This window comes from Chiloscyllium punctatum, chromosome 46 (genome assembly GCF_047496795.1).
Source record: "Chiloscyllium punctatum isolate Juve2018m chromosome 46, sChiPun1.3, whole genome shotgun sequence".
In the NCBI taxonomy this organism is placed as follows: Eukaryota; Metazoa; Chordata; class Chondrichthyes; order Orectolobiformes; family Hemiscylliidae; genus Chiloscyllium; species Chiloscyllium punctatum.
In genome coordinates, this window is record NC_092784.1 from 32,270,655 (window position 1) to 32,289,164 (window position 18,510).

Genomic DNA, 18,510 nt, shown 5'->3' on the forward strand with positions numbered 1-18,510 from the left:
AAAACTAGACTTTGAAAATAAGGAGAAACTTGGGAGTTCTGTGTAAAATTGACTCGCTGTGCAGTTAACAATTACACTGCCCAAGTACAGAAAACAGAGGGCTGAAGTAACAGCCAAATGGATCACTTGCAAAGACAGTGTAATGAACAGATTAGCAAAATGTTAAAAAGTCAATAGAAAGGGCAACACAAATGTTTCTTTTAAACATAAATAGAAAAAGAGAATTGAATCCAGGCTGGGACAGCTTAGAGTCAGAAAGAGAGGACAAATAATGCAGATTTGTGGTGAATGCTGATTTTACAGAGAGGAGGGAACAAGATAATGTTGTTCCTCAGGGAGTACATATCACCCACTGAAGAGGATTAACACAAAGTCTGCCCAGAGGGGATCTCTAATCACACATCTGTTTGGTGCTGTGGTTCACGTGAACATCTTCAAAAACACTATCAGCATTTTGCAAAGGCACGGAGATTCTCTGAAGTCCTCGAGCAGTTGAAAAAAGTCGTTGCTTGGATTCCAGAGGCTGAAGCAACCTTTGAGAAAGTTGAAACACATTCCCACGGAGAGTTTCCTTATCAGAGGGATCGGGAAGTCAGCGTCTGTGAGTCACAAAAAAAATCGCATCAAAGTTCAGCAGGTGATAGGGAAGGCAAACGGCCTTCACTTCGAAAGGTACGGTTTATAAAAACTCAGGCGGGTTACTGAAAACGACGCAAGGCACTCGTCTGACCACAGCTGGGAGACTGTGAATAGGTGTGGGGTACCTTCTCTCAAGGAGAGACTGGGTATTGGAGGCAGTCCAGAGAAGGGGTGGCATGGTGGCTCAGTGGTTGGCACTGCTGCGAAACAGCGCCAGGGACCCGGGTTTAATTCCTGCCTCAGGCGACTGACTGTGTGGAGTTTGCACATTCTCCCCGTGTCTGCGTGGGTTTCCTCTGGGTGCTCCGGTTTCCTCCCACAGTCTAAAGGTGTACAGGTCAGGGTGAATTGGCCATGCTAAATTGCCCGTAGTGTTAGGTGCATTAGTCAGAGGGAAATGGGTTGGGATGGGTTACTCTTCGGAGGGTCGGTGTGGACTGGTTTCCACACGGTAGGGAATCTAATGTAAAGGTTCACTCAGCTGATCCCGGGGCTGGAGGGACTGTGTGATAAGGGAGAGGTTGAGCAGGTTGAACCTGTCCTCATTGGAGTTTAGAAGCATGAGAGGTGACCTTATTGATGTTTCTCAGAGAGACTTGACAGGGGAGATGTGGAGAGAAGTTGTTTCCCCTTGTGTGGGAGAGTCTGGGACCAGAGGGACATCATCTCCGAATAAGGGAGGGTCACCCATTGAAGACGGAGATGAGGAGGAATTGTTTCTCTCCAGGGGGAGTGAATCTGTGGAATTCTTTATCACAGAGGCTGCGTCTTTCAGTATATTCAAGGCGAAGATAGGGAGATTTTTAATCAGGAAAGGGAATCGAGGGTTACATTGGGGAAAGGTAGCAAAGTGGAATTGAGGATGATCAGTTCAGCCACCATCTCTTTGAATGGCAGAGCAGGCTTAATGGGCTGAATGGCCTTCTCTTAGTCTTACAGTCATATGGACTCCAGTCCCATAGGGATGGAGTCACATACTCTTCTGTTTCCTTTCTGACAGAGTGATACAAAGTTATTTTCAAACCTGTCAACCCCCATCTTTCCTCTTCAATTGAACAGCAGCGGACACACTTTCACCAGGAGTGGGGCCACTAGGGTCTGAGACAACGAACACACTGTGTCAGGTTCCAAAAGTAACAGAGTGCAGGATTCTGGAGATCTGAAACCAACACAGAGAGCACTGGAGGAACACAGTAGGTCTGGCAGCATCGGTACAGAGAGAGAAAGAATGAGTTAATGTTCCAGATTATACAATACACACAAAAAGGTGCTACAGAAATTCAGCAGGTCTGGAGGCATCTGTAGAGAGAGAGAGAGAGAGAAACAGAGTTAATGTTGCAGGTTATAAATAGGGAAAGTGCTGGAGAAACTCAGCAGGTCTGTCAGTATCTATCTATATATATAATATACACACACACACACATATATATATATATATAGAGAGAGAGAGAGAGAGAGAGTTAACATTTTGAGTGTATTGACTCAGTCCTCTTGCCTTCCTGTGGCAAGTGTTTCTGTCAGATAAGGAACTCGCTGTGTCAGCTGATGAGATTCAGTTCCCCTTCCTTTGTGTTTCAGTTGCAGGCCATCCACAAGACTTGTCTCTCTGTGGTTAGTATCATTGCCTGTTCTCTCTAACCCAAGATGGTCCCACAGACACCACTACAGTTTCCCTGTGAGCGGACAGGTGAAGATTCTAAGCTGCGGACCGATTGACAGATTCTGGAGCCTGATCTCCCCCTTGAGATTGTCTCTCTGGTTCCTGGGGTGGGAGGAGGACAGGGGGAGGGTCAGTCCCTGGACGACCATGTGCCCTTTGGAAAGGTTGTGTACAGATAGGACAGGTTTATCTGGCTTATTAATGGGAGAGAAATTAGATTAGAGTCCCTACAGTGTGGAAACAGGCCCTGCGGCCCATCTAGTCCACACCAACCCTCCCAAGAGTAACCCACCCAGACCCATTCCCCTTAACTAATGCACCTAACTCTATGGGCAATTTCCCATGGCCAATTCACCTAACCTGCACATCTTTGGATTGTGAGAGGAAACCGGTTCAAACGGGGCGAATGTGCAAGCTCCACATAGACTGTGAGGCAGCAGTGCTAACCACTGAGCCACCGTGAGGTCCCAGTGAAAGGGAAATGAAAGGAGGCGAATCACTCTCTTTGAAGAATCCATGGAGAGATTGATCCTGGTGAGAAGTCCTCGAATGAATGAAATAGAAACGCCTGAGATGCTACTGGTATTATTAAACTAGAAAGAGGCAGAAAAAGATTGAAAAGGAAGGGAGGGTTTGAGTTAGAGGGAGAGGCTGGATAGGCTGGAATTTATTTTAACCCTGGAATGGAGGAGGGTGAGTGGTAGAGTCATAGAGATTTACAGGACAGAAACAGACCCTTCGGTCCAACTCGTCCGTGCCGACCAGATATCCCGACATAATCTAGTCCCATTTACCAGCACCCGGCCCATATCCCTCCAAACCCTTCCTATTCATATACCCATCCAGATGCCTCTTAAATGTTGCAATTGTACCAGCCTCCACCACTTCCTCTGGCAGCTCATTCCACATACACACAACACCCTCTGGTGTGAAAAAGTTGCCCCTTAGGTCCCTTTTATATCTTTCCCCTCTCACCCTAAACCTATGCCCTCTAGTTCTGGACTTCCCTACCTCAGGGAAAAGATTTTGCTTGTTTACCCTATCCATGCCCCTCATGATTTTGTAAGCCTCTATAAGGTCACCCCTCAGCCTCCGACGCTCCAGGGAAAACAGACCCAGCCTGTTCAGCCTTTCCCTGTAGCTCAGATCCTTCAACCCTGGCAACATCCTTGTAAATCTTTTCTGAACCTTTTCAAGTTTCACAACATCTTTCCGATAGGAAGGAGACCAGAACTGCACGCAATATTCCAACAGTGACCAAACCAATGTCCTATACAGCCACAATATGACCTCCCAACTCCTGTACTCAATCCTCTGACCAATAAAGGAAAGCATAGCAAACGCCTTCTTCACTATCCTATCTACCTGCGACTCCACTTTCAAGGAACTATGAACCTGCACTCCAAGGTCTTTGTTCAGCAACACTCCCTAGGACCTTACCATTAAGTGTATATGTCCTCCTAAGATTTGCTTTCCCAAAATGCAGCACCTCACATTTACCTGAATTAAACTCCATCTGCCACATCTCAGCCCACTGGCCCATCTGATCAAGATCCTGTTGTAATCTGAGGTAACCCTCTTCACTGTCCACTACACCTCCAATTTCGGTGTCATCTGCAAACTTACTATCTATACCTCCTATGCTCACATCCAAATCATTTATATAATCATTTACATCTGAAGTTTGAAAGTTCTCATTCATAGATTTAAGTCCCACTGTGGCCTCAAAATGTGAGACCTCCTCCATCCTCAACAACATTACACCTCTCCCACAAAAAAAATCTCAATTCCTCTTCTGGCAAACACTCTGCATTCTCATTGAAGATTCCACTTTCCAAAATTCCCTCCCCAAAGCCTCCCCACCCTGGTTTCTTTTGAAACCCATGCCTTTGACAACCTAGGAATAGAAGAGTAGGTGACCAATATCCCTTAATTTTATTTTTGTTGAGCAAAAGGTATTATCTGTCCCAGGTTTAAAATTAACTGGTCGAATAGTTTTGAGCCATTCCTTCCCGATTACCTGCCTTTACATCTCATTGTATTAAGATACCACATTTACATATACACACACATAAACATGCTGTCGATACAATCTAACCCAAGCTGAATAAATAAGCAAATATTAACAATGATCTCTAAGCAGGGAATTCGCTAACATGGTTATGCTGAGGAGATTGGTGACAGTTTATAAAATTGCGAGAGGCATGGATAGGGTCAATAGCCAAAGTCTTTTCCCCATGCGGATGGGAGAGCAAAACTAGAGGGCATAGGTTAAAGGTGAGAGGGGAAAGATTTAAAAGGGATCTGAGGGTTTTCTCACAAACGGTGGTACGTATATGGAATGAGCTGCCAGAGGAAGTGATAGAGATGGGCACAATTACAACATGTAAAAGACATTTGTACTGGATGGGATTGGACTGGAAAGGTTTTCACAGGAGAGGGGCCAATCGCAAGCAAATGGGACTAGTTGAGTTTGGGAAACCTGGTCAGTATGGCAGACCTGGGCCGAAGGGCCTGTTGCCATGCTGTATGACTCAATGTTTGCTGAGTTCCTTTACATTCTGCAGTTAAAGGGAGAAAATTAATGGAAAAGGGGGAGGTGAGGCAAAACCATTTTGTAATGCACACAGGGAGAAAGATAGTCACAGATTTCAGGTTTCTATCACTGGTAGATGGACCAAGTGGACTCATTCCCTGCTCAATGAAGCCACAAGCCCATTTATTTTCTTTCTCAGGAAGGCCACAGGAGAAACTAACTGCCTCCCTGAAGTATTTACCCGTCCAGACAGAAAGAGCTCAGCGTTATGTTTGGATTCCACACGACGATGCATGTGAAGGTGTTTTACCTGCTCACTTTCTGTAAGTGGATGTTCCAAGTTTATATTGAAATGAAACATTGGTGTATGTTTGTCTCTCAGATGAATGAGATGCCAGAGCCATGCTGTGTTAGCAGGAGCTAAAATGATTTAAATTGATTTGTGTGTTCGAGGTTTTAAGTAAAATTTCTGTAAGAGAGGAGAGTGGGGCGAGAGAGAGAGAGGTGGGAGCAGGATTAACAGAGGGGGAGAGAGTTGGGGGCAGAATTAAGGAAGAGAAAGGGATGGTGACAGGATAGAGAGAGAGATGGGGGCAGGATTAATGGAGGGGAGAGAGGTGGGGGCAGGTTTGAGGGAGAGAAAGGAATGGTGACACGATAGAGAGATGGGGGCAGGATTAATGGATGGGGAGAGAGATGGGGGCAGAATTGAGGGAGGAATGGAGGGAGAGAAAGATAGAGCAGGATTGAGGGATACAGTGAAAGAGATGGGGTAGAATTGAGGAGGAAAGAGAGAGATGGGGGCAGGATTAAGGGAGTGAGAGAGAAAGATGGGGCAGGATGAATGGAGGGGGAGAGAGATGGGGACAGGATTGTGGGACAGAAAACGATGGTGACAGGACAGAGAGAGAGAGAGAGAGATGGGGGCAGGATTAAGGGAGAGAGAGAGAAAGAGATGGGGGTAGAATTGAGGAGGAAAGAGAGACAGATGGGGGCAGGATTAATGGAGGGAAAGAGAGATGGGGCTGAAATGAGGGATAGAAAGAGATGGTTACAGGACAGAGAGAGAGAGAGATGGGGGCACATCCAGTGTTCTGGTGCTGCTTGCTTTCTGGAGCATTGAACCCCACAGGCTCCGCACTCTCTGGGTGAAGAGATTTCTCCCCATCTCAGCCCTACCCCATCTCCTTTAGACTGGGACCCCCTGGTTCTGGACATCTCCACCCAGTGACTGGGAACGTCCTTCATTTTTGGCGGGGACAGTCAGGATGGGTCGAAGCGTCTCTCCTGTACTGAGAGAGCTATTGGAGTAAAGTGTACATTCCTTATCACCTACTGTTACCCAGATTTCTGTCTTGCCTTTCTCCAAAACTAGACAGCAGAGGTTTAGGGTGAGAGGGGAAAGATTTAAAAGGGACTCGAGGGTGAACCTTTCCACACAGAGGGTGAGTGCGTGTATGGAACAAGCTGCCAGGGAAAGTGGTGGAGGCTGGTATAATTACAACAGTTAACAGACATTTGGACAGGGACATGGATTCGGAAGGTTTAGAGGGATATGGGCCAAACTGTAGGCAAGTGGGTGGAAGTGGGGACTGCAGATGCTGGAGGTCAGAGTCAAGATTAGAGTGGTGCTGGAAAAGCACAGCAGGGCAGGCAGCATCTGAGGAGCAGGAAAATCGACGTTTCAGGCAAAAGCCCTCCTGGTAAGTGGGACTAGTTTAGTTTCGGAAACTTGGTTGGCTGAACGAGTTGGGCCGAAGGGTCTGTTTCCATGCTGTATGACTCTACTGTGGGATATCCCAAGTTATGGATCTATGCAGATTGAACAGACATCGCCATTCTTATGAAGCTCTGTCCCCAGGACCCTTCCTTATCACCTCTCTGTTAAACTCTCCCACTTTCTCTTCTCTTCTCCATTTGGAAAGGATTCCCCAGCTCCGTTCTGATATTCCGGACTCAGCTTTCCATTTGGACATTAGTCTGTGGAGTCCCTGAAATACATCATTTCCTTATGAGCTGCAGTGTTTCGAACACAAACGTACGAACTCAGGGCAAAAGCAAACAGTGCATCCCTTTGACAAACAGGAATCCTCCCCCAAATCCTGCCGCCACACGATTTCAAACAGCAGAATCCTCTTTCAGCAGACGACACACGATCGTGCGGGGGGTGTGCATCATCTGACAGAGTTTACTTTGTACTCACCTTTTGTAAACCTGACGGTGAAGTCTCTCTCTTTTCTTTTCACAGTAAGAGGCGTTTCGCATGTGGAGGGATACGGTATGTTGGAAATGTTCCGTGACCTGATTTACACACAAAGGGAGGGAGAGCTTTGGAACTCTCACCCACAACCCACACGGGAGGCTGGCACAGGTGTTAGTTTTCAATCTGAGAGAGATTGCATTTGCTAAGGCATTCATGAGATAAGGGCCAAAGGCAGGTCTATGGAGATAAGCCACAAACCAGCCATCGCTTAAAATGTGTTGCTGGAAAAGCGCAACACTGCACTGCACAGATCAGCCATTGAATGGCAGATCAGGCTCAGGGCGTGGCACGGGAGCTCAGTGGTTAGTACTCCTGCCTCACAGCGCCAGGGACCTAGGTTCGACTCCAGGTTCAAACTGTTTGGAGTTTGCACGTTCTCCCTGGGTCTCAGTGGGTTTCCTCTGGGTACTCTGGTTTCTTCCCGCTGTCCAAAGATGTGCAGGTTAATTGGATTGGCTGTGGGGAAATTGCCCATTGTGTCCAGGGATGTGCAGGTTAGGTGGCTTACCCATGGGAAATGCAGGGTTACAGGGATAGGGTCAGGGGGTTGGTCTGGGTAGGATGCCCTTCACAGAGTTGGTTGGGTTTGATGGGCCAAATGGCTTGCTTCTGCACTGGAGGCATTGTGCGTTCCTGTGGATCCCCAATGTCGAAAATTGATTGATTGATTGTGTTTTCCTCGGTACTCACACAGTGTGGAAATTCACTGCTCTTGTCCACTGCACATCATAAATGTATAACGGCTAGAAGGCAGAGGCCATTCAGCCCCTTGGGAGCCTACTCTCCCATTCCATATGGTCACAGCTGATCCCATTTCAGCCTCAATTCCACTTTCCTGCTTGTGCTCCATTTCACCCATCAATGATTAAAACTATATCTGTCTCCCCCTTCAATTTAATCAGTGTCCTGGCACCCACCCCCCCCCCTCCCCACCCCCACCAACGCTTGGGGATCTGGTGGGGGATATTCCCATAGATTCATCCCCCCCACTCAATGAGAGAAGCCACTCCTCCCCATCTCTGTTTTCAATTTGACCCAGCCCGTTCTCCTGAAACAGTGACCCTCTCGTTTTAGATTGTCCCACATGAGGAAACCTCCCTTTAGCGCTCCAATCCTCCCTTTAGCGCTCCAATCCTCCCTTTAGCGTTCCAATCCTCCCTTTAGCGTTCCAGTCTTCCCTTTAGCGTCCTATATCCCTCAGTTAGATTTCCCCTCGTTCTTCTAAGCCCCAGAGCATATTGGCCTAAACTGCTCAATCCCTTTCCCTAAGATAAATCTCTGGAATAAGTCAGTCTCTTTGGCTCCGATGATGTTGGGGTGCAGTGGGGATTAAGGCTGTTTGAACTGTAATTACCCCCTGCTCCAGATCAGCTCCCAATTCTGCCAACAGACGGAAGGTGGTGGGGGTAGCGGGGGAGCGTGGAAGGAGAGGAACTTGGATGGCTGATTTGTAATACACTGGAATGCCAGTAGCGTGGGTTTAGTTCCCACACCAGCTGAGGTTACCATGAAGGACTCTCCTTCTCGGCTGAGGAGCAATGACCCTCAGGTTAAACCACTACCCAGTCATCTCTCTGTAAAAAGAGAGGGCTGGTAAGACTGTGGTGAATTTACCATGAGCTTTAACTGACAGCAATGTTCCAACAAAATATTTCTTTTTTAAATGTTCAAATCAGCAGAAAGCTGTATTTTGTACCAGCCGTTTCTGTGAATGTGGATCTTATTGACATTGCCTCCCACATGGTGGAATCATTCTGTAAGTAGATCTCGAGGCAACTTCGGGAAGTTGCAAATCTTTGCTGCTAATCCCTTGGCAGTACTGTGCCTGGGAAATGAACCCATTCTGTTTGAAGTTTCTTATCTCGTTTCAATCAGGACAGGAAAGCAAGAATGCCAAATTTCAACATCTTAGCAGGTCTATGGGGAGAGAGAGAGAGGAACAGAGTTAGCATTCCAGATATTGGAGAAACTCAGCAGGTCTCGCAAATCTATGGGGAGAGAGAGAAAAAGAGTTAACATGTCGAGTCCAGTGACCTTTAATCAGGCTGACCTTTAATCAAACTGCCCTTTGAAATGGCCGAGTGAGCCATTCTATTGTATCCATCGTTATGAGGCCTCAACAATGAAATGAAATTGGATGGATCACCCAATATCAAACTAGAAATTGGAAAAGACAATGGTGAAAACAGCCCTGTTGACTCTGCAATGACCTCCTCTGGGGGCTAGTGCCAAAATTGGGAGTCATTGTCATACTCCGGAATCCTACCTTCCAGACAATGTCCCAAATCCCACCACCACCATCCCTGGATAGGTCCTGTCCCACCGTCAGGACAGACCCAACAGAGGGAGTGGCACAGTGGGATACAGTGGGAGGGGGTTGCTCTGGGAGTTCTCAACATGGACTCCGGACCCCAGCGAGTCTCACAGATTCCGGTTAAACATGGATAAGGAAACCTCCTGCTGATTACCAAGCACTGTCCTCCCCCAGCTAATGAATCAGTACTCCTCCATGTTGAACAACATTTGGAGGAAGTAGTGCAGACGGTAAGGGCACATTATGTACCCTGGGTGGGGGATTTCAATGTTCACCACCAAGAGTGGGTCAGCAGCAGGACTACTGACCGAGCTGGTCGGGTCCTAAAGGGCATCGCCGCTAAACTGGGTCTGCAGCAGGTGGGGAGGGAACCAAGAGGGAAAAACATCCCTGACCTCACCCGTACCAATCTGCCAGCTGCAGATACATCTGTCCATAACTGTATCAGTAAGAGTAAGTGAGGACTGCAGATGCCGGAGATCAGAGCTGAAAAATGTGTTGCTGGAAAAGCACAGCAGGTCAGGCAGCATCAAAGGAGCAGGGGAATCAACGTTTTGGAAATAAGCCTGAAGAAGGGCTTTTCCAGCAACACAGTTTTCAGCTCAGTATCAGTAAGAGTGACCACAACACAGTCCATGTGGAGATGGAGTCCCATTGAAGATCATTTCTGCTTACGGGACATTGGGTGTCATTGGCTGGGCCCAACTTTTATTGTTCCTGTCCCTAGTTGTCCCCTTGAGAAGATGGTGGGGAGCTCCCTTCATGAACCACTGCAGTCCACATGCTGGAGGTAGACCCACAATGTCCTTAGGGAAGGAACTCCAGGATTTTGACCAAGCAACACTGAAGGAATGGCTGATATATTCACAAATCAGGATGGTGAGTGTCTCAGAGGGGAACCTGCAGGGGGTGGTGTTCCATGTAGCTGCTGCCCTTGTCCTTCTAGGTGGAAGTGCTTGTGGAATTTGGAAGGTGCTGCCTGAAGATCTTTACTGAATTCCTGCAGTACATCTTGTAGACGGCACACACTGCTGCTACCGAGGGTCAGTGGTGGACAGAGTGGATGTATGGTGCCAATCAAGAGGTCTGCTTTGTCCCTGGATGGTGTCAAGCTTCTCAAGTGTTGTTGGAGGTGCACCCATCCAGGCGAGTGGCGGATATTCCCTCACACTCCTACCTTGTGCCTTGTTGATGGTGGACAGGTTTTGGGGAGGAGAAACATTGAGTAACTGACCAATTGCAGTTTTCCATCGGGCAGAAACAGCATGAACTCCGATGAAGAGTGAAAGGTTTCGATTAAAGTTTTGCTCATTTGAAGTGACTGTTATTGTTCTTCTGCAGGCCAATCCCCAAAGGTCGTCATAATTGAGCCCAGTGATGGTGTCATCAAAGAAGGGGAGTGGTTCACTCTGAAGTGTCTGTACAAGAGCAAATTTGTGAAGGCTAACTGGTATAAGAACAGCTATTACGAGGATAAAGTTAGCGGAATAGCTGTCAGTGAAACTGGAGGCTTTTACCAGTGTCAAAGGGATGACTGGTGGAGATACCATACACGGAGTGAACGTTTGGAAGTGGTGACTATTGGTACATAAACATTGAGTGTTGGCATACGTACTCTGTGTCGAATACTACGCCTTTTTGCAGAGAGATCCCACAACATAACATACTGCACGCTGTTCCATTCATCGAGTCCTAAAGGATATGGTGAAGCACAGAAGCTTTCCATCCCACTCCCCAAGGCAGGGAATTCTCAAGCTCCCCAGATTTTAATGTTCACAATCAGGACCAGAAGAATTCGGAACAGGAGTAGGCCGTTCGGCCCCTTGAGCCTTGCCCAGTCAGATACATGACTGACCGGGGATCTGGTTTCAGGACCCACCTGTTCCAGGGCGATTTAACCGCTTCGCTGATGAGGATGGGCTGCTTTGTAAACCGGGCCTCACCTTAAACTGAACCACATCCCAAACTGGGACTCATCTCAAACTGGGCCTCATTCCAAACTGGGCCACCTCGTCAACTGGGCTTTATTCTAAACTAGTCCACATCCTAAATGGGCCTTGTTCTAAACTGTAATACATCCTAAACTTGGAAATATTCTACACTGGCCACATTCCAAACTCAACGGGGCCTGATCCTACCCCGGGTCTGATCCTACACTGGGCCTGATCCTAACCCGGGCCTGATCCTACCCCAGGGCCTGATCCTACCCCGGGCCTGATCCTACCCCAGGCCTGATCCTAACCCAGGCCTGATCCTACCCAAGGCCTGATCCTACACTGGGCCTGAACCTACCCCAGGTCTGATCCTACCCCAGGTCTGATCCTACCCCAGGCCTGATCCAACCGCAGGCCTGATCCTACCCCGGGTCTGATCCTACCCCAGGCCTGATCCTACCCCAGGCCTGATCCTACCCAAGGCCTGATCCTACCCAAGGCCTGATCCTACCCAGGGCCTGATCCTACCCCAGGGCCTGATCCTACCCCGGGCCTGATCCTACCCCAGGGCCTGATCCTACCCCGGGTCTGATCCTACCCCGGGTCTGATCCTACCCCAGGGCCTGATCCTACCCCGGGTCTGATCCTACCCCGGGTCTGATCCTACCCCAGGGCCTGATCCTACCCCAGGGCCTGATCCTACCCCGGGTCTGATCCTAACCCGGGCCTGATCCTAACCCGGGCCTGATCCTACCCAGGGCCTGATCCTACACTGGGCCTGATCCTACCCCGGGCCTGATCCTACCCCAGGCCTGATCCTACCCCGGGTCTGATCCTACCCCGGGCCTGATCCTACCCCGGGTCTGATCCTACCCCAGGCCTGATCCTACCCCGGGCCTGATCCTAACCCGGGCCTGATCCTACCCAGGGCCTGATCCTACCCCAGGGCCTGATCCTACCCCGGGCCTGATCCTAACCCGGGCCTGATCCTACCCAGGGTCTGATCCTACCCCAGGCCTGATCCTACCCCAGGCCTGATCCTACCCCAGGCCTGATCCTACCCCGGGCCTGATCCTAACCCGGGCCTGATCCTACCCTGGGCCTGATCCTACCCTGGGCCACATGCTAAATTCAAAAAGATCCTACACTGAGCCACAGTGGAAACTAAGCCTCACCCTGAACTAGGCTGCATCCTACACTGGGTAACATTCTAAACTGGGTCACATCTCAAACTAAACTTTATCCTACTCTGGCCATATCCAAAACTGGGTCCCAACCTAAATTATGCCTGATCCTAAACTGGGCTTCATCCTACACTGGTTTATACCCTAAACTGGGTGTCACCCTATACTGGGACACATCATAAACTGGGCCTCACCCTACACTGAGTCCCATCCTAAACTGGGCTTCATCCTAAACTGGGCCACATCTTAATAAGGGCTTCATCTCAGACTGGGCCCCATCCTAGACTGGGCCCCATCCCACACTGGGCCCCATCCCAGACTGGGCCCTATCCCAGACTGGGCCCCATCCCAGACTGGGCCCCATCCTAGACTGGGCCCCATCCTAGACTGGGCCTCACCCTACACTGGGCCACATCCTATCCTGGGCTTTATCCTATACTGGGCCTCACCCTTCACTGGGATACTTCCAAAACTAGGCCTCACTCTACCCTGGGATACATCATAAACTGGGTCTCAGTCCATACTGGAATACATCTTAAACTGGGCCTCACTCTACCCTGGGCCCCATCCCACACTGAGCCTCGCCCTACACTGGGATACATCCTAAACTGGGCTTCATCCTACACTGGGCCCCATCCTAAACTGGGCCTCACCCTACATTGGGCCTCACCCTAAACTGGGCCCCATCCTACACTGAGCCTCACCCTACACTAAGTCCTATCCTGCACTGGGCCTTACCCTACACTGGGCCCCATCCTAAAATGGGCCTCACCCTACACTGGGCCCCATCCTAAACTGGGCCTCAGCTCCTCCTTTAGAAAGCATTCTCTGTTTGGAGTTTAGCTGATAGATTCTTGACGCGCTGATCATCCAGAGATTTCCAAACATGTCTCTCCCTGTTCTGCCATCTAATGGGATTGTGGCTGATCCTCACATTCCCCTTTCCTGCCCTCTCGCTTGATTCACTGACTGATTAAGAATCGATCTGTCTCAGCCTTTAACATACAGAAGGACTCTGCATCCCACACAGCTCTCTTTGCTGAGGAGTTTCAAAGACTCCCAACCCTCTGAGAGAACAAATCCCTCCCCACGTCAATCTTTGATCAGTGCCCCTTTATTCTGAGACTGTGCTCTCTGGTCTTAGACTCTCCCATGATGGGGAACCATCCTCTAAGCATTGACCCTGTCAAGTCTCTGTATATTTCAATGAGGTCACCTCTCATTCTTCTAAATCCCAGTGACTAGACTCGCAAACTTTGTAGGAGACAGTGAGGACTGCAGATGCTGGAGAACAGAGTTGAGAGTGTGGTGCTGGAAAAGCACAGCAGGAATGATGAAGGGCTCCTGTCCAAAACATCAATTTTCCTGCTCCTCAGATGCTGCCTGACCTGCTGTGCTTTTCCAGCATAACTGTCTCAACTCCCAACCTGTATAGCCTTTCCTCATAAGGCATCCCCTCCATCCCAGGGATCATCCCAGTGAACCTTCTCTGAACAGCCTCCAATGAAATAATATCTTTCCTGAAACAAAGGGACAAACCTGCTCCCAATGTTCTGGATGTGGTCTCCCCAGCACCTTGTATAGTTGCAGTAAGTCTTTCCTACTCGTATATTATAATAAGGACTATTAAAGATTTGTCAGATCTTACAAGGTGTATTTTCTTCTTTAAGCTTCGGATGAGACATTGACTGTGCAATTCCGTTCAAGGCCTCTGCTGCTTGGGGAAACCTCTGTTCTGAAATGCTCCAGGTATCCCTGGGCATCTGAAAGAGATCCTACCTTCTTTTGGTATCGAAACAATTCCTTAATTGAAGGAAAACATGAACCAGAATACACGATTGCAAAGGCGAGATTTTCAGATGGAGCAAATTATCGATGTGAACGGAAAGTGGGTTTCAGGAAATGGATCTCACGCGATGTAAGCATCATTGTAAGAGGTAGGTTTCTCCTGTTGGGTTGCTCTGACTTGTGTTAAATGGCTCACAGGCAAAGGTGTTAATATTGCTTCAAAAACCCTTGTCAGCTGTTCTCCCAAGAGAATTGTGATCATGTGATAAAAATTTTGTGAAGGTATAGGTGGCACAGTAGCACAGTGGTTAGCACTGCTGCCTCACAGCGCCAGAGATCCAGGTTCAATTCCCACCTCAGGCGACTGACTGTGTGGAGTTTGTACGTTCTCTGTGTGGGTTTCCTCCAAGTATCCTGGTTTTCTCCCACAGTCCAAAAACGTGCAGGTTAGGTGAATTGACCATGGTCAATTGTTGGGCTGGGGGGCCTGTTTCCACACTGTAAGTGAGTAATCTAATATGGCATCAGAGTGCAATGTGTAGAAATAAATACAGTTCCCTTATTTCTATATTTTGGCAGGATTGCTGTTCCAAAGATGGGACAAAGGACTCAAAACGTTAATTCTGGTCCTCTCTCCACAGATGCTGCCAGATCTGCTGCGTTTCCCTTGCATTTTCTGCATTTTGTCTCAGATCGCCAGCATTCGTTGTGCTTATATCTCTGTGTTTTTTGTTCTGTTATAGATTTCTGCTCCGAGCCAATGTTGCAAGCTGACCCCAAGGCAGAAGCATTCGTTGGTGAACACTTCAAGCTTGTCTGTTTGGCTGAACCCTTTCAAGATGATCATCCCCTGTTGTACACATTTTACAAAAATGGGGAATCTCTCAATTTCCCCTCGGAGAAGAGTAGTTATACAACAGAGGAGGCAACACTGCACCACTCGGGGACTTACCAATGTGAAGTCATGATTAGCGACAGTAAACTGAGGAAAAAGAGCAACATAATTCCCTTTTCAATCAAACGTAAACTATGTCTCCATTTATTTCATTCTTTTTCCTGTTATTCAAACTGTTGCAAATGTAAGGGTTAGTCAGCTCAACCTGTCACTGTCAGCAGAGGATAACGTTGTTTTTTTTGTGCTTTAGAGTTTGCACTTTCTCTTGTTGATTTTGTGAACACGTATTTATTACTATCTTCAGACCCTCTCCACACCTCGCAAGTTCTCCACCCTCTCCAGCCGCTTTGCAGCTTTCTTTTGCGAATTGCCAGTGTTTCTGCTTCCCGGGCCTGGATTTCATGTGAAGATTGAGGGCTTTTTTTGTGTTGTATTAGCTCCAGCCTTTGGCAGGTTCAGAGGAGCAGAGGGATCTTGGGGAGCTAGTCTTTAGATCGCTGAAGGAGGCAGGACAGGTTCAATGGGAGGTAAAGAAGGCAGACGAGACACTTGCCTTTATCAGTCATGGCATAGATTATAAAGCATTGGGCGGTGATGTCAGGACTGTACAAACCTCAATATTTGCTGCTCTCTCTCTCTCTCTCTTTGTCTTCCTCTTTCTATGTATCTCTATCTCTCTCCATAACAATGTAAATCTCCATGCCTGTCTATGATTCTGTATCTATTCATCTCAAAGACTCTCTGATTTTGCATCTCTCTATGTCTCTCTCTGACTCTCTAAGACTCTGTTTCTTTATACCTCTCTTTGTCTCTCTCTCTCTATGTTTCTCCATGACTCTCTATGTCTCTTTCTGACTCTCTAAGTGTCTCTGTATCTCTCTCTGATTGTGTGGTTGGAAATGCAGCTTGCTGCTGAACATTATGTACACATGACTGAGGTCTACAGGATCATGAAGGGTATAGACAGGGTGGATAGACATAAATTATTTTCCCAGGGTGAGGAATTCAATAATGAGACATGCGTTCAAGGTGAGAGATGAAATGTTTAAGGGGGATACATACAGACAGTACTTCACGCAGAGGGTGGTGGGCATTTGGAACATGTTGGCAGCAGAGGAGTAGAGGCTGGCATGATAGATTCATTGAACATGCGTCTGGATAGATGCATAAGTGGGTGGGGAGCAGAGGGATACAGATGCTTATGAATTGGGCGAGAGGTTTAGACTGTGGATTTGGATTGACTCAGGCTTGGAGGATCTGTTCCTGAGCTGTAAATTTTCTTTGTTCTATTACAACAATTCCTGCTTCAGGAAAGTACCTAACAGTTTGGTCCAATCACAGGCATCCCTGTGTCAGTCCCAGGGCTGAGTGCCCACCCTGGACACAAGGTAGTGGAGGGAGACAGCACCTCGCTAAACTGCTCCGTGACCAGTGGTTCGACCCCAATTCAATATATTTTCTACATAGAGGATGAGGAAATTTCCTGGGAATACTCCAACCACAGCAGAACCGTACACACGATCATCAACATCAGTGAAACTCAGGAGGGCAATTATCGCTGTGCTGTTTCGAACCAGGAGGGACGATCTCTCCAGTACAGCAAATTCATCGCCATTTCAGTGATCAGTGAGTTTCTGTCTACAAATCCAAATGATCAGACTGAAGTGATAGCACTGGGGGTAGGTGCAGAGGGAGATTTACCAGGGTATTGCCTTGGGGGCTGGAGAGTTTCGGTGATGGAGAGAGATTGGACGGACTGGGGGTATTTTCCTTCCATCAGGGGTGGGGGACTAGGGTGGGGGTCATGATTGAGGTGTATGAAATGATAAGGGGTGTCAATTGGGTAGACAAGAGGAAGCCTTCCCCACTTAATGGAGGGATCAGTGACTGGGGGGGTGGGGGGGAGCATAGATTGAAGGTAAGGGGCAGAAGGGTTGGAGAGGCTGTGGGGGTCATGTTGTTCACCCAGAGGGTGGTGGGAAATCTGGAACTCACTACCTGTACGGGTGGGAGAGGCAGAAACCCCCATCACATCGAAGAAGGTTTCAGATGTGCACGAGTGTTGCCAAGGCGAGAGTCAGAGCAAAGGGTTCTCGACATTTCACTTGTATTTTCCTGCTGAAATAGGGAGTTGGATACGGTGAATAGTCAAGGTCTTTTCCCCAGGGCAGGCGAGTCCAAAACGAGAGGGCATTGGTTTAAGGTGAGAGGGAACAGGTTTAAAAGGGACCTGAGTGCTATCTTTTTCCCACAGACGGTGGTGCGGTTATGGAAGGCGCTGCTGGTGGAAGTAGGTACAATAACAAACCTTTAAAAGGCATTTGGAAAGAGACAGCGATAGGAAAGGTTTAGAGGGATATGGGCCAAGTGCAGGTAAATGGGATGAGTTCAGTTTGTCAAACCTGGTCTGCAGGGACCCATTGGGACGAAGGACCTGTTTCCATGATGAACATAAGTGCTGGGAAAGTGGGATCAGAGAATAGAGAGCTGGTTGCTTTTGATCAGCATGGAGCCAGTCGGCCGAAGGGCATTTTTCTGCGCTGTGTATCTCTGACTGTACGATCCAAGGTGAAGCAATTCATCAGAGGAAGGTCAAAGCTCAGACAGTAGGAGATGGAAGGAGGCTGGTAACCACCAGGATGTTGGTAGTGGGGGTGGGGGTGGGACAGTGAGGGTAACCCCAGGATGTTGATAGTGAGGGTGGGGTGGGGGTGGGGACAGTGAGGGTAACCCCAAGGATGTTGGTAGTGGGGGTGGGGGCGGTGGTGGGGACAGTGTGGGAAACACCCAGGATATTGGTTGTGGGGTTGAGGTGGGAGGGGTGACAGTGAGGGTAACCCCCAGACTGTTGGTAGTGGGGGGGGGACAGTGAGGGTAAACCCCAGAATGTTGGGAGTGGGGGTGGGAGGGGTGACAGTGAGGGTAACCCCCAGGATGTTGGTGGGGGGGGGGGGGGGGGGTAGGAGGGGTGACAGTGAGGATAACCCCCAGGATGTTGGTGGGGGGGGGGGGGTAGGAGGGGTGACAGTGAGGATAACCCCCAGGAAGTTGGTAGTGGGCTTGGGGTGGGAGGGATGACAGTGAGGGTAACCCCCAGGATGTTGGGAGTGGGGGTGGGAGGGGTGACAGTGAGGGTAACCCCCAGGATGTTGGTGGTGGGCTTGGGGTGGGAGGGATGACAGTGAGGGTAACCCCCAGGATGTTGGGAGTGGGGGTGGGAGGGGTGACAGTGAGGGTAACCCCCAGGATGTTGGTGGTGGGGTTGGGGTGGGAGGGGTGACAGTGAGGGTAACCCCC

At 48.8% G+C, this 18,510-nt stretch overlaps 1 protein-coding gene across 2 annotated transcripts in view; it reads left to right on the forward strand.

Annotated features, from left to right (window-relative positions):
• The first annotated feature begins 376 nt into the window (after positions 1 to 376).
• The window catches only part of LOC140467935 (Fc receptor-like protein 5), a 37,568-nt gene continuing 19,434 nt past the window's right edge, over positions 377 to 18,510 (forward strand). For both annotated transcript variants that reach the window (XM_072564000.1, XM_072564001.1), the window contains exons 1-7: positions 377 to 672; positions 5,035 to 5,158; positions 7,084 to 7,113; positions 10,754 to 10,996; positions 14,201 to 14,467; positions 15,062 to 15,340; positions 16,555 to 16,839. In XM_072564000.1, the coding sequence (XP_072420101.1) occupies positions 5,104 to 5,158; positions 7,084 to 7,113; positions 10,754 to 10,996; positions 14,201 to 14,467; positions 15,062 to 15,340; positions 16,555 to 16,839 (1,159 nt within the window). In that variant the 5' untranslated portion in view covers positions 377 to 672; positions 5,035 to 5,103. The remainder of the gene's footprint in view (positions 673 to 5,034; positions 5,159 to 7,083; positions 7,114 to 10,753; positions 10,997 to 14,200; positions 14,468 to 15,061; positions 15,341 to 16,554; positions 16,840 to 18,510) is intronic.